At 35.0% G+C, this 15,031-nt stretch overlaps 2 protein-coding genes across 11 annotated transcripts in view; one reads left to right on the forward strand and one right to left on the reverse strand.

Annotated features, from left to right (window-relative positions):
* GTF2E2 (general transcription factor IIE subunit 2) overlaps positions 1–15,031 on the reverse strand; it is an 80,482-nt gene that overhangs the window by 52,733 nt on the left and 12,718 nt on the right. For all 6 annotated transcript variants that reach the window (XM_086380909.1, XM_086380904.1, XM_086380905.1 and 3 more), the window contains exon 3: positions 4,133–4,224. In XM_086380909.1, coding sequence (XP_086237035.1) covers positions 4,133–4,224 — 92 coding nt within the window. The remainder of the gene's footprint in view (positions 1–4,132; positions 4,225–15,031) is intronic.
* Positions 6,724–13,686, forward strand: SMIM18 (small integral membrane protein 18). Of its 5 annotated transcripts, XR_015156443.1 has the most exons (4): positions 6,746–6,804; positions 8,712–8,907; positions 12,621–12,718; positions 13,150–13,686. XR_015156443.1 is itself a non-coding variant. In XM_086380910.1 (3 exons), exon 3 carries the CDS (start codon positions 13,187–13,189, stop codon positions 13,481–13,483), a length of 297 nt encoding a protein of 98 aa, XP_086237036.1. In that variant the 5' UTR covers positions 6,724–6,804; positions 12,621–12,718; positions 13,150–13,186; the 3' UTR covers positions 13,484–13,686. The 5 variants fall into 5 exon arrangements, 4 of the variants coding, with proteins under 4 accessions (XP_086237036.1, XP_086237038.1, XP_086237037.1 ...); XM_086380910.1 differs by lacking the exon at positions 8,712–8,907 and having other exon boundaries at positions 6,724–6,804; XM_086380912.1 differs by lacking the exon at positions 8,712–8,907 and having other exon boundaries at positions 6,724–6,804; positions 12,621–12,699.

Here is a 15,031-nt window from a genome sequence, read left to right on the forward strand (position 1 = left end):
AAAACTGTCCAAGCTAGACTTCAACAGTACATGAACCAAGAACTTCCAGATATATAAGCTGGATTTAGAAAAGGCAGAAGAACCAGAGATCAAATTGCCAGCATCTGCTGGATCACAGAAAAAGCAAGAGTTCCAGAAAAACATCTACTTCTGCTTCATTAACTATGCTAAAGCCTTTGTCTGTGTGAATACAACAAACTGTGGAAAATTCTGAAAGAGATGGAATACCAGACCACTTTATCTGCCTCCTGAGAAATCTGTATGCAGGTCAAGAAACAACAGCTAGAACTGGACATGGAACAGACTGGTTCCAAATTAGGAAAGGGACATGTCAAGGCTGTATACTGTCATCCTGTTTATTTAACTTATATGCTGTGTACATCATGCAAAATGCTGGGCTGGATGGAGCACAAGCTGGAATCAAGATTGCTGGGAGAAATATCAATAACCTTAGATATGCAGATGACACCACCCTTATGGCAGAAAGTGAAGAGAAACTAAAGGGCCTCTTGATGAAGGTGAAAGAAGAGAGTGAAAAACCTGGCTTAAAACTCAACATTCAAAAAAGTAAGATCATGGCATCCAGTCCCATCACTTCATGCCAAACAGATGGGGGTGAAAATGGAAATAGTGACAGACTTTATTTTCTTAGGCTTCAAAATCACTGCAGATGGTGACTGCAGCCATGGAATTAAAAGACGTTTGCTCCTTGGAAAAAAAGCTATGACAAACCTAGACAATGGATTAAAGGTGCATTTAATTTCATGGCTGCAGTCCTTCTCTGCAGTGATTTTCCGACAAAGGTACACAGAGTCAAAGTTGTCAAAGCTATGGTTTTTCCAGTAGGCATGTAGAGATATGAGAGTTGGACCATAAAGAAGGCTGAGCACCAAAGAACCGATGCTTTCGAACTGTGGCACTGGAGAAGACTCTTGAGAGTTCTTTGGTCAGCAAGATCAAATCAGTCAATTCTAAAGGAAATCAACACTGAATATTCATTGGAAGGATGGACGCTGAAGCTGAAGCTCCACCTGATGCAAACAGCCGACTCACTGGAGAAACCCTAAAGCTAGTAAAGACAAAGCAAGAGGAGAAGGGGGTGACAGAGGATGAAATCGTTGGATGTCATCACTGACTCAATGGACATGAGTTTGAGCAAGCTCCGGGAGATAGACAAGGACAGGGAAGCCTGGCGTGCTACAGCCCATGGGGTCACACAGTGTTGGGCGACTGAGCAACTGAATAAAACAACAGTAAAAGATATTTAATGATAAAAAATAAGTTTGATATATACAGTTGGCCCGACAGTGGAAACTAGTTTTATTAACCAAGAAAAAATTTCCAGAAATTGAATATGCTATACCTTCAACATGACAGCTTTGGCAAAGATATATTTATAAACATAAAAATATTTCATTAAAAATTGCATTGGCAAAACTGTTGAAACTAATATTTTTATTTTTCAACTGCTTCTGAATATATGAGATTAACAAAAGTGCCTAAACAGAGAAGAGGAGGAAACTGATATAATTACTTATTTACTGAGTCTTGGTAAAACTTTTTTGACATACATCGTAGAACTAAACAAATGGTTAAGGACAAGGTAACAAATTATTTGGCTAATTAGGTGATTCCCATTCTTCTGCATTCAACAAAACTGAAGGAGGACCTAATTATTAATAGAACTGTCAACTGAGAAATGCTTGATGATAAGTCACTATGTGATTTTTGGCACACAGCTTGGAAGGTTTTCTACCACAAAATGTCTATTAGAATGAACATATTTATATCAACATTTTTATTTTTCAGCACTACAAAATCTCAAAATAAGACCAGAAATTGATGTCAAATCCTATTTCATTCTATTAATAAATATTATTTCCAGATACAAGAACCACTGGAGAAAGACAGCTCCATTTATTTCATTAAAAATGGATTTCTGTTGTATAATTATTATATACAAAGTGCATTTTAATCAAAATTTTTATGTATTTATGTTATTCCAAGCAACTATGTGGTAAGAATAATTATAACTCAAACCAGAAAATATCTACGTCTTATGGTCATAGGGAAAACATCCCTTATTGCATATACATAGGGCCGTGACAAAGGAGTTTGACAGATGATCAACAGAAGATTCCTGAACACTAAAATATGTAAAACTTGCATAAAATTTGGCAGGAGTAACAGAACTACCATACAAGCTGAAAGGGAAAATAATTAAAATTTCCAACCACTCAAGTTTGTTTTTATATTTAAAAAAAATGGCATTTAGAGTCCCTAAGATAAATTTAAGAGTGCTATATTTTATTTAAAATATTGAAATATGCCAGCAATTTCACCCTGTGTCACTATGTACACTTTTGTTAAAACAGAAATAGACTGAGACACAGAAAACAAACTTACGGTTGCCAAAGCGGAACACAGTGGGCAGCGGGGAGGTGGGCAGGGAGTAACAGGAGTTTGGGGTCAACAGATACACACTATCATATACAAAACAGATAAACAACAAGGACCTACTGTACAGCACAGGGCACTTTACTCAGTATCTTACAGTAAGTACCCTATGATGGGAAACCCATCCGAATCACTGTCACACACCTGAAACTAATATAAATTGTGAAAGTGAAAAGTCAGTCACTTAGTCGTGTCCGACTCTTTCTATCAGGCAAGAACACTGGAGTGGGTCGACTGTATTTCATTTAAACAAAAATTCTGCTGAAAAATTATACTTATCAATTCAAATATGTGCAAAGGAACACACAGTTTTTCAAAACTGTTTCAGGGAACATTTGAGTAAAAATTTTAAGATCGCTGTTCTAGATTAACAAAGCTATAAAATGAAAACTGTTTTAGCAGGATACCGAAAACATGAGATTTAAATGTCAGTCTCCCTCAAAAGGCTGATAGCCTCAAGGGCATATATTCGTCTGGGCATTCATACTATCCGTGCCATAATTAGCATACAGTATTGTTCAGCGGCAGAGTCCTGTGCAACTCTGTGACCTCAGGGACTGCAGCACAGCAGGCTTTTCTGTCCTCTAGTAGCTCCTGGAGTTTGCTCAGATTCATGTTCTCAGAGCTGGTAATGCTACCTAACCACCTCATTCTCTGCTGCCCCTAACAGGATACAGTAGGTTTTAATAATTATTTACCATGTGGGGGAATGGATGGATGGAATTAATGAATATTAATTATGAGAGTATATTACTCAATAATGGGAAATTACAGATTTCTACCAAAAATCAAATACAAACCACAGATTTCAGATATAGCCAGACAGATACCAAGTTCTCTTAAATTACGAAAGAAAAGCCTTCACATAAATCTGATTTATATACTAAAGAACAAACAGCTAAAACATGAAATAACAACAAAAATATCGGTAGTATTTTCCATGACATTTTTCAAGAGGTCCAAGTAGTAACTAAACAGAATATGAGTTTGGCAGACAAAGAGGTTAAATCTGAAATCACTTAACCATTTTAGCTAAATGAAATTTCACTTTGATACAGTAAGTTCGGGTTCAGAATTTTTAGTAAAGCCAAAATGTTGTATCATTAAAACTTCAAAATCTACTTCAAAAAATACTAAATCTCCCATCAAACATTAAATTCTAATCCTTTTGAAGTCAAAGCTTTTCTAAGACCCTCCGTAAATCTTGATTTTCCCCCTCCAAGATGTAGAAAAGCCACCACTACCACCTCCCTGAACTGTACAGTGTTTTTCACGTCTCACCATCAGTGGAAGATCCTGTCAATCATTCACATTTTTTCATTGGTTTTGCCAACAGGTATTGACTAATTAAGAGGTGGCTATCTCTACCGCGTGAGCACAATTTTATTAAGTGAAATGGTGGGCTCACACTGTGTACTTCAACTACCGCTCTGCAATGTAAATAAAATATACTTAGATGACTCACTGCAAAGCTAACTTGCTATAACGTAAAAAGCTTGAAGCGTTAAATATTTTTTTAGTTTTGCTGAGGTATAACAGGCATACAAAAACCACATATTGAAACATACAATTTGATAAATTTTGACATGTATATACAAATTTACTTCTGAAAATTCCAATCCCCCTCTTCCGAGCAAAACCAAAAGAATTTTTGTTAGTTGAGAAAAGTACTTACCTTCATGTAATTCACAATCTTAGCCAGAACGCCAAACTTATATCCAGAGCTTCCTGATAAAGCTTTCAAATTAAATGATCCATTGCTATGATCTGAAAATGAAGTTCAAAAAACAATTACAACATTTTCATATTAGATGTGATTATCTACTTTTAAGCAGCTAAAATGATTTTAAATCTGGTAAAATATTTATTGAGTTCTTCTATCTAGAAAACTCCACCCTATGAAATTTTGGTGACAAATTCAAAATCTTTGCATGTGTAGTAACTATTTTCTGAGGATGGAAACAAAATACAAATACTCCAAAAGCATTAAAATATATTTCTTTTATAAGTACCTTTATCTCACTCCTTCCTTAAGTCTGACTAGATTTCCTCCAAAATTAAAAGTAAGGTTTTTTAAACGAGGACAATACAAATCACAATCTGATCCATAGTGCTTTTCTAACAACCTTAAAACCATGAGAAGTGAGTAGATTACTACGGGATAAAAAGTTCAATTTATCACCAATTACATCAATTTCTGCTTATCAAAATAAAACAAATAGGTATTGATCAATGGGAATTAATAAAAAGTATGATCCCATAACTATTTTAAAGTCAACTTCAGAGATATATTGGAATAAAAAATGTAAGCAGTACCACTGTATAAACATGCAGACTTTAAAATGATGGCAGCATGATATAAGGAGCAATTTACATAGATCATTTGGTTCAGAACATATACCATTCTGTTGCATATTTACAGGCAGAAATCCGAATGCTACCATTGCATCACAAATGCATTCTATAGATCATAGGTAGCAAGAGTGAAAAATTCATTGTAAATACTAGGAAGACATTTTAGAAGTACACATTCTATTAGCAAGGAATCAGATCACATGCTATGAAGTTCCCATGTGGCTGATCCACAATGGAAGAGGTTAAATAAAAGCGGAGAGAGTCAATTTCTGGCACCAGTTTGGTAATAATAATTTAAACAAAAGAATGCATTAGAATAACCGCAAGTCAAATGGAACAACTGTCAGAGATCCAAAAGAACAGCTTCTAGAAGGCAGCATAATATTCCTCTGAGATTAGTTAGTGAAAAGGCTTTATTGAGTGTCATTTTTTTAGACTAAAATGAAACCTCATATGCAATTTTCCTTCAAGAATAACTGCTACAACTTTAATGAAACTTAATTGACACATTAAAGTCTACTTTATGTTTTCTGAAATAACATTAAGAATGCCTTACAGGTGTGCCTTCACATTTGCTATTTCAATTATGAATTACTTCCTATGTAGTTCATTTTCCCAAGGTGTTCAGGACACTCATAACCAACAACAGCAACTAACCTTCACTGAACACTGACTACTGCCAATAATCATGCTAAAATGGTTTTCTCATTTAATGCCTCCCAGAAATCCTATTTAAGAGGTTTTTACTGTCTCATTTTAAACATAAGAAAACAGACTAATAAGTGGCAGACTAAAGATTCCAATCCAGTGGTAAACTGTGATGTGCCTGGTATAAGAATCATTAGTTAGCATTTAACACAATTATTCCATTTCCAACTGGATATTTTTTCAGAATACAGGAATTCATAAATACATATTTAGTGAATTCTTATTAAAGTAATACAGTCATCCTATAATACTAAATAAACAACTGGGAAGACTATGAATAATAGCTAAGGACAATATGCTAAGGATAAGCACCATGCAGGTAATAAGCAATCGTGAAGCATATACAGTTTTGTTTACCACAAGGTCTCCAGTGTAATAAATATTAGCAGACTGAACAAACGAACGTAATAAGATTATTTCCACATACTCCTCTACTGGTCTTAGAAACAAATGTGACTTATTCAAAATTTTAAAAAAGAAGTCTACACAGCAAGCACTAACCCAATCGGCTGCTGTTCTAATAGCCACTCTCACAAATAAAAACCTTGACCGTTACACTTAGACCACAACTCTAATAAACCACAATAAAAACATCATTCTATCTCTATAAACATCCAACTGAGGGTTCTTTTGCAATTTAACTTTCACAGACGATTTTTTTTAGTATCGCTGATGTACCTACCAAAGTTAACCCTCTCCCAATTAGTAGAGACAAAAACCTTTTTTCTTTTTCTTCTCCCTTGGAATTTCATACAAAGCAAACTACCACATGGAAATAATCACTTCCAAGAGTCAGGTTCATATAAATGGCAAGTTGAAAGAAGAGAAAAGAGAATATCATTTATGAGAGTCTATGCACAATTTGTGGAGGAAACACCACACTGGAGAACCTGGACTGCTGGTTTCCCAGGTTACTGCCTCTCTTGAGATTAGCTTCTAGCCTGAGCACTTAAATAATCACTGAAGGATCAGAAATTCTACAGCTAAACACTAAGGAATCATCAATTTGTTACTAACTCACAAATTCTTACGCAGCAATTTAGCTTAAAAACAACAAAAAAAATAGGCCTAAAGAGGGGGTGACAGTTGAGAACCCAGTCCGCTCTAGTCAAGTTTATGAATGATTTACTCAGGGTGGCAGGACTTAATGCAAATGAACATAGAGGAAACTGTCAGCTGCCCTGTGGTTCAGCCAATAGAAGCGCAGCTCCATCTTAGCTGTGCACTGGACTGCACTACAAACAGACGATACCATCGCTTCAACTGCAGCCTTTCAGACGAGAGGTAGGTTTCTGAGATCTTTTCATTTAATAATACATGTTCTTATCATACAATATAAATATTTTACCATAAAGCCCAAGCAGAAAGCTTTGTTCCTACTGAAGACCAAAAAACCTCTATTCTTTTCATTGTCTGGTAGGATTTTATTATGAAAATATGAAGACTGCCTTTGCTATTTGACAAGCACCCTTACCATCTGTGCCTTAATGGAAAATTCAGGACATTTTCTATGAACCTGATCTATATCCAGACCTTAGAATAAGCCATATGCATTTGATATTAAGAGATTACTTGCAAATTTAATTTTCTCTGAGCTATTTCATTTCAGCAGTTTGCTCTGTCTTAACAAAGGATTTTTCTTAAAGAAGAATCTAGACTAAAAGCAAATCCAGGACTAAAGCTTTCTGATTATACATACAAATTTAAAGCATTTATATTAAAGTTTGTTATATTTTAGAAAATATGAGAATATATTCAAAATTGTTTTATTTAAGTGTACATGCAGAGAAGGCCAATAATCACACTGTGATTTTTATATAAAAATAAAAAGACCACAAAAGTACCATTTACTAGGTTGCATTATACTGTAAGCAATGAGATGATTTTCAGAGCTAGAGCTTTAGACTTTCATACATTTTAATTAAAATAATTTCCTACAGTCAAATTTTAAAGTCTGTATTACTGTAGCGTATAAGTCATGCTATTATTAAATAAAAATCTAATGTTTAATTTTTAGATGCCACAGAAATATGTATTTATCACAGTATTTCAATATAATGTTAGAGTTATTCTTAAACTAATCTTCAAAAATAAATACACAGTAAGTCTTTTTAATAAACTACATTTTAAAATGAAAATATGTCCTAAGAAGAATTGGTTAAGGGAGGGAGGAGGGTACCTTTTGAGGTAATAAGATTAGTTTCATAGCTCAGAGCCATCATTCATATCTACTCAGAATTACTATCAACTTGCTGACCAAATTTCAAATCCTATATGAATTTGAAATATTCAAGCATGAAAATTTAACTATTTAGTAAATGCTAGAGTTCTAAAATATTACCTATATATACTGACCTAAAGAGTCAACTTTTGCCCTTTTCTTTGCTGGTAAATCTATTTTGAACTTGAAAGTTTTTTTTTTCATAATTTTTATTCCTTCTATAATAATCAGTGTTCTGCCAGCATGAGAAAAGTATCCCCTACAAACCCAAAGGTTGCTGAAAGAAGATTTCTCCAGACTCAGTACAATGTGGTTAATTGCTTAGGAAATATTCTTGCTTGCTACCCAAAGTAAGAGAGCTCAAAAACAGTCTCAGATCAAATAAAAATAACTGTCAAATAGAACAGTTAACTCGTAACTCAAACTTCAGACATAAACTCCTGCCTCCCAAACTGTCTTAACGCTACAATCAGCCTACATCTTGCTGGTAACTGTCTGTAGTTATACGGATGGAGGCTCACTGCCATTTCACCCAGCTAACTAGAGACATGGCCTACCCCAGACAGCTCCAGAGTTGGGTGAGCTAGTCTATATGTAAAGCTATTATGATTAGTCGATCATATTTCAAAGGGATATGCTTTTAAAGGCACCAGAAAATTCAATTCAAGGGCTTTTCCATAAATAGAATAAAAGCCTAACTTTATTTCGATCTGGCAATTCAAGGGCTCCAGAACAGTTCTAAGTCCTATACCCATAAATATCTCACTAGGGCCTTAAAATGGGAGGAAAACTAGGTGAAGGGAATTTATATTTTAAAAAACTAAAAATTATCTATATAATTGTGTATATATATATATATATATATATGTATAACAGACTGTTCCCACCTTTGACTGTTCTCTCTCACTTTCTCTAAGGCATGTTTACAGCATTTGCTTCATATAAATTAACATTTTAATTTCAAAAACAGTATCACAATACAAGAAAATCCTATCGGTAAATGACTTTCTACATACCCGCGTGCGTGCTAAGTCGCTTCAGTCGTCTCCGACTCCATGCGACCCTATGGACTGTAGCCCACCAGGCGGCTCTGTCCATGAGATTTTCCCGGCAAGAATACTGAAGTGGACTGCTATGCCCTCCTCCAGGGGATTTTCTCAACCCAGGTATCAAATCCATGTCTCTTATGTCTCCTGTATTGGCAGGCAGGTTCTTTACCACTAGTATCACCTGGGAAGCCCCTCTGCATACATATCTAATTATGTCTAATTCATCAACAATTTAGATTTTAACCTAAACACACAAAATTATTAGAGTTTTAGTGTACTATGAAAGAATAAACCACATTACATGTAAGGTGGAAAATAAATCTATATTACAGGGTTTACTTTTTCCAGGTTATGCCCAGAAGCTAACTAAAGGGTGAATGTTCTGAGCTGCTCATCAGTTAATCAACACATTCACAGATGGCAAACTGTCATCATTCACAACATAAACCTGCTATGTATGTACTCTGGAAACTGCTTAGATACATGGCAAAAAACTTACAGGTACCCTTGGAGGTGGCATACACGTCTATCCATAGTCACCATTCCAAGAATAATTATTATAAGCATGTTTGCATGTGGATAAAGTATGCAATCTAATCAGTCACTGATTCTGTTTTAGAAGTAATCTAAATACAATAAACTGTTAAAAGCCAAAGGCAAGGAGTACTTTTAGCTTTGAATAACTAAATTCAAATGGTTCAAAAACCAAAAGATTATAACAAGGTACACCTTGACAAGTTTCACACACATCCCTATCACCTGACTCTACTCTCCAACCAACCCCACAAGTAATCATTGTTATTAATTTGTGTATATCCCCAAGATTCCTGTGCAGATACAAGTAACTAAAAATACATATTATTTCCCTTTTTCCTCCACATACTGGCCTGCACTTTGTTCAGTTAACAACATATCCTAAAGATCTTTCTGGGTCACTACAGTTGCGCATTCACACATAACATTCGATTGTGTGACTATACTGTATTAATGTAACCAGTAGAACAGTTTAATGACAGGTACAAGTCAGCCTCAAGTAAGTGAATGTCGTGTGTGTCTCTCTGCCCCCTTCTCTCCTCTCCTTATCTCTCCCATTCCATCTCTTTCCCTCCCTCCCGCTCTCTTTTTTTCTTTTTTAAAGGGAGAAGGGGACCCGAAAAATTTTTAAGCAGTTCACTTGTACCTCAAAAATAAACAGAATACAAAGTTCCTTAAGCCAACTTTCTAATCATTCTAAAATTTCATTTTGAAATAATAACTTAATTATTAAGTCTCTATAATTTCTCCCCGGTCTTAAAAAGTCACCACAAATTTTAGAAGAGTTACTCAAAATAAATTAAAATACAAAGGAGTAAATTCAGCATAATTTCAACCAGGCATGACTTATACATTTTACACAGCCAATTTCTAGGAGGAAAAAAAAAAATTAGAAGTTTGATATGTTAGGGAGATAAGATTATAAATGATATTTTTTAATTTAAAATTGCTAGGATAACGTTTCTGAAATCAGTCATGAAAAACAGAAGTTTAAGTTAATGATCAGGATAGGTTAAATCTGAGAGGTAAAACGAGGAAACTGCCTCACTCTGCTCCTTCCTCCCTCCCCTGCCGTGATTCTCCCTGCAGTCAGTTCTCATGTCAGATTTAGACATTTCAAACGAAATTTCCAAATTTTATAAAGGAATCACAACCTGAAAGGCCTACGGAATACTTTTCTCTGTGCTGCAGAGGCCTAGGCGGGCCAAGGTAAAATTACTAGATCGGGCTCAGGCAATTCTCCCTGTTTTTACGCATCCACATAAGACACCCTTACCCCGATTTCCCCAAGGCCTTCATCTTCTTCCTCTCCCTCTCCTCTATTCGCTCTGCTTTTCAAAAAGAACCTAAAACTCATTCATACTGAAGCAAAAATAACTAACAATCTGTGTTACCCCTCCAAGGAATATCTGCATTTTAGCAGTACTAAAAATTCAAAAGGATTTTTTTTTCATTATTCAGGCATTTGTGCACACGCATACATGACACTACTCTATCAGCAAGGCTGGGTCAAAAGGAGGTAACTTTTGTCTCTGAGTTAGCTTCTATAGGTTACTTGACTATTTGTGTAAAAGGTGCTAAGATCAGAGGCAGTGACCATGCAGAGGAGGAAGGGTAGGCTATCAGGACCTTCACACTGCACAACCCCAGCGTACACTGTATTCTATCTGAAAGGCACCCGCCACACACAGGACGTGACTGATACTCCCTGGAGCTGTGCAATGCAGAAACCCTGCCTTCTCCTAGGGTGTACTTGGAAAAGAAAAAACCAAAAGATAGAAAAGTAACTTTGAAAGGCTGGGTCTCCTGACGTAGTCTGAAATCCCACTGGACAGAGGAGCCTAGGCAGGCTACAGTCGCAAAGAATAGGGGTAACAAATCAAAGAGTAGAACACAACTAAGGGACTAAACAGTAATCACCACAAAACTGTAAGTTATCAGATACCCATGGGCCAGACAGTGTATTTTTGTATCTCCCATAAGCAATTGATTAAATTACTGTCCATTAGCCTCCTGTCTCTCATTTCAAGATGAAAGGTCACCAAGCATCATAAAACGGAAGGATTCTTAAATCCAACAAGAAGAAATGAACTTGAACCTTTACTTTTGCCCTCAGATCATCAATTTAACCTTCAAATACATGAAAGAAGAAAGGAAGGAACCAAGTCCATCCAGAGATGAAACGACTTGCCAAGCAAATCAGATTTAAAAAAGAAAAGAAAAAAAAAAAGCTTAGAAAATATTAGTTTATTAACAGCAAAGTTTTAAAGTTATATTTATAAGGAAAACAGAGAAATCTAAGGAATTAAACTGTTACATTTGAGGGGGCAAGGGGTTTAAGCTTTAATCTTTTTTGAAAATGATACTGCAGTTATATTTAAAAACAGAGTCCTCACCTCTAAATATATACATACTGAAATATTCCTAGATGAAGTGACATGATGTCTGGAATCTGCCTCAAAATATTCCATGGGATGGAAGTGGGCAGAGGTATAGACTGGCCAAGAGTTGAGAAATGAAGCTGCATTATAAGTATGGGGGTATTTATCACACACTTTCACACTACCTTGAAATTGTCTATAAATGAAACATACTCTCACACACAAGTTATTTCTAGCACTTAGAAAAGTATTTACTACACAGCAGGTAATCAATAAACACTTATTTACAAGAATAAAAGTCTACTTACAACTATGTAGCAAAAAAAAAACCCCACACTAAATAATTCATTTCTTTCCTAAAAGAAAGCATACAATCTGACAACAGTCACTGAATTAGGGAAGTGGAACTCTGGGGTTTTTTCCTCTCATTTCAAAGTTTCTTAGTATTTATGTATTTTAGAACTTCTTTCAAAAAGCTTAAAAAGATTATCTTTGAAGATTAAGATAATAAAAAGTCATTTTTTATTTTTAATACTATCAGATCTTCAATCCTTATGGTCCCACTTAAGGCCCAACCAGTATCAGGTCAACAGGAGCAAAGCTCAATGCAAGAATAGTGAAACTTTAACTCCCTGGCTAATTTTGTGAAATGGAATAAAAATTTAGCAATACATACCTGTGGAATGCTGAATCTGCCTGTTTTTTTTCCTTAACTATTCCTGTCCATAGGCCATTTAAGAATTATGAAATATTTAAGACTATCATATGCATGTATATATATAAATATATATATATAAAACAAAAAAAAATCCTAAGATTAAGGTCTCTTCATAGGCAACTTTAATCTAAAATTATATTACCCTTATTCTGAAAACTCATTATTTGGCTTTTCTTTCTCTATTATTTTTCACTCAGCCATTAGTTCCTGTTTTACATCACCTGTCTCAGAAGTTTAAAGGCGTGGAACTAAGACAGAATACACTGAACCAGGAAGGTGAGAAGGATCTACAAAGGTATGAGAAAAGCTTTTCTGGGGGCAGTTTGAAGAACACAACTCTAAAATGCTAAGTTTTGGTTTTGCTTTTTTTTTTTTTCTTTTAGGTAACAGTTCTGTGACTTCCGCTTTAGTCAAATTTTAAACCAATTCAGCTGCCTTTTTTCTCCCTCCATTAGCAGTTAATTTCTATATATGAATCTTGAAGATAAACACTTGTCTAACAAGTGATATATATTTAAAAAAAAACATGGTATGGTTTATAGAATTTTATACTCTATAAACAGAAATATAGAAAAATTCAAGAACACCATTTTCGTATTAATTCTGACAGAAAATAAGGAAGATTCATGCAGTCTATATAAACTGACTAACAAATCTTAGAACTGAGATTTTAACTGACAAATTCGTTGAGTCTGGTTACATATATTCATTTTCTACCTTCTATAGATTAAAAGGAGCGATATAAGAAGCAGAATCTCTAAGAATGGCCTCACTGAGCTCCAGCCTCTGGAATGAAACCACTACCTCTGTTTATCAGTACCTTGGTTTTCAAGTTCAAAAAATCTACCCTTTTCATGATAACTGGAACACTGCCTGCTTTGTCATTCTGCTTTTATTTATATTTACAGTGGTTTCTTTAGTGGTGCTGGCTTTTCTTTATGAAGTGCTTGATTGCTGCTGCTGTGTGAAAAACAAAACCGTAAAAGACTTGAAAAACGAACCAAACCCTATTAGAAGTATGATGGACAACATCAGAAAACGTGAAACTGAAGTGGTCTAGTACTCTACACAGAATGAACAAAAGCTCTGAAAACAGTCTTCAACTACTGAGAAAAAAAAAGAAAAATTTCTGAGACCAGCTGTTATAATATCGACTATGAATAATTAAAAGATTTCTACTAGAAGGGAAAAACAAGCTAAATATGCACTTTTTGTGTCTGTATCCACTTCATTAAATATACAATAAAACTTTGACAAATGTGAGTAATTGACCAACCTGTTTTAAAATGACACTTCAGGGAATTCCCTGATAGGCCAGTGGTTAGGACTGGACGCTTTCACCACTGTGAGCCTGGGTTCAATCTCTGGCTGGGGAACTAAGAACCCACAAGCCGCACAGTGCAGCCAAATAAATAGATTTTTAAAAATAAACTAAAATGACACTGCAAAAACTGGATTAGATTCTTAGAATTCAATTCTAAGAAGCATTAAGAGGTAAACTGAAAAACAAAAGAAAGGCTAATGATCCCAAAACGACTTACACCTAAACAAACCATGTGGACTAAAAAACGGTACTGTCGCTATTGTGTTTTGGTAATTAAAACACTACTTAAAATGCTTATCTAGGTCCAAAGTAAAATACTTCCACATACATGTAAGACCCTACTTATTAAGCAGCAGTATTTTCTAGTTAGTTACAGACAACTTTCAGAGTTTTAAAGACTTAAGTTTTATGTAGAATTAGTGTGAAAGACTCAAAATACTCAGCAAGGTCACAAGGACACTTGCATACACATTTCATAAAACCAACTTACTCTTTAGTAAGAAATTCATGATCTAAGACAAGCTATTTTCAAACTGAAACTCACTAGCACACCTCCTAATCTCACGTCTTAAGCTTGTCCTTTCATTATGCCTCTCATACTCACACTCTCAAGAACTAAGATACCCAATGCAAAAAAACTGCTAAAAATGTCAAAAGATAGGACCACTTAACACTTGTTAATATGGCAGTTTTATTTATTGAAATGCCAAAGGCTGTATAGTATTAAATTTTATAACCCTGATACTATTTCGCTACAAGCCATGAGCAAACCAAAGTATGGTTTTAACCCCTACAACTGCCCTTAAGCCAGAAACATCACCTCTGGAAATTTATTCTGAGAAATTAGTTCAAAAGAAAAAAACTCAAGATACAAAGATGTTTACAATAGCATTATTCAAAACAACAAAAATGGAAGCAACAGCCTGTCACTAAATGCGTCACATCAACTTAATAGAGTAAGAAGCTACTGAAAATTATGGCAAAACAGAAAAAATTTGATATGTGAAGTGAAAAATAAATATCGTTTTCAATTTAAAGAGCCCTACATGCCAGTCTGAAATCGCTTATCCAGAGTATTTGTTTATTTTCAAGTCTTTATTGAATTTGTTACAATATCGTTTCTGTTTATGTTTTGGGCCACTAGGCATGTAGGATCTTAGCTCCCCGACCAGGGATCGAACCTGCACCCACCCCTGCACTGGAAGGTCAAGTCTTAACCACCAGACCACCAGGGAAGTACCTAGAGTATTTATTTTTCTATATTTTTCTCCTAACATTAGAAAC

Source organism: Bos grunniens, chromosome 27 (assembly GCF_055505025.1).
Source record: "Bos grunniens cultivar Pamir isolate PY7600 chromosome 27, Bosgru_T2T1.0, whole genome shotgun sequence".
NCBI classification, from domain to species: Eukaryota; Metazoa; Chordata; class Mammalia; order Artiodactyla; family Bovidae; genus Bos; species Bos grunniens.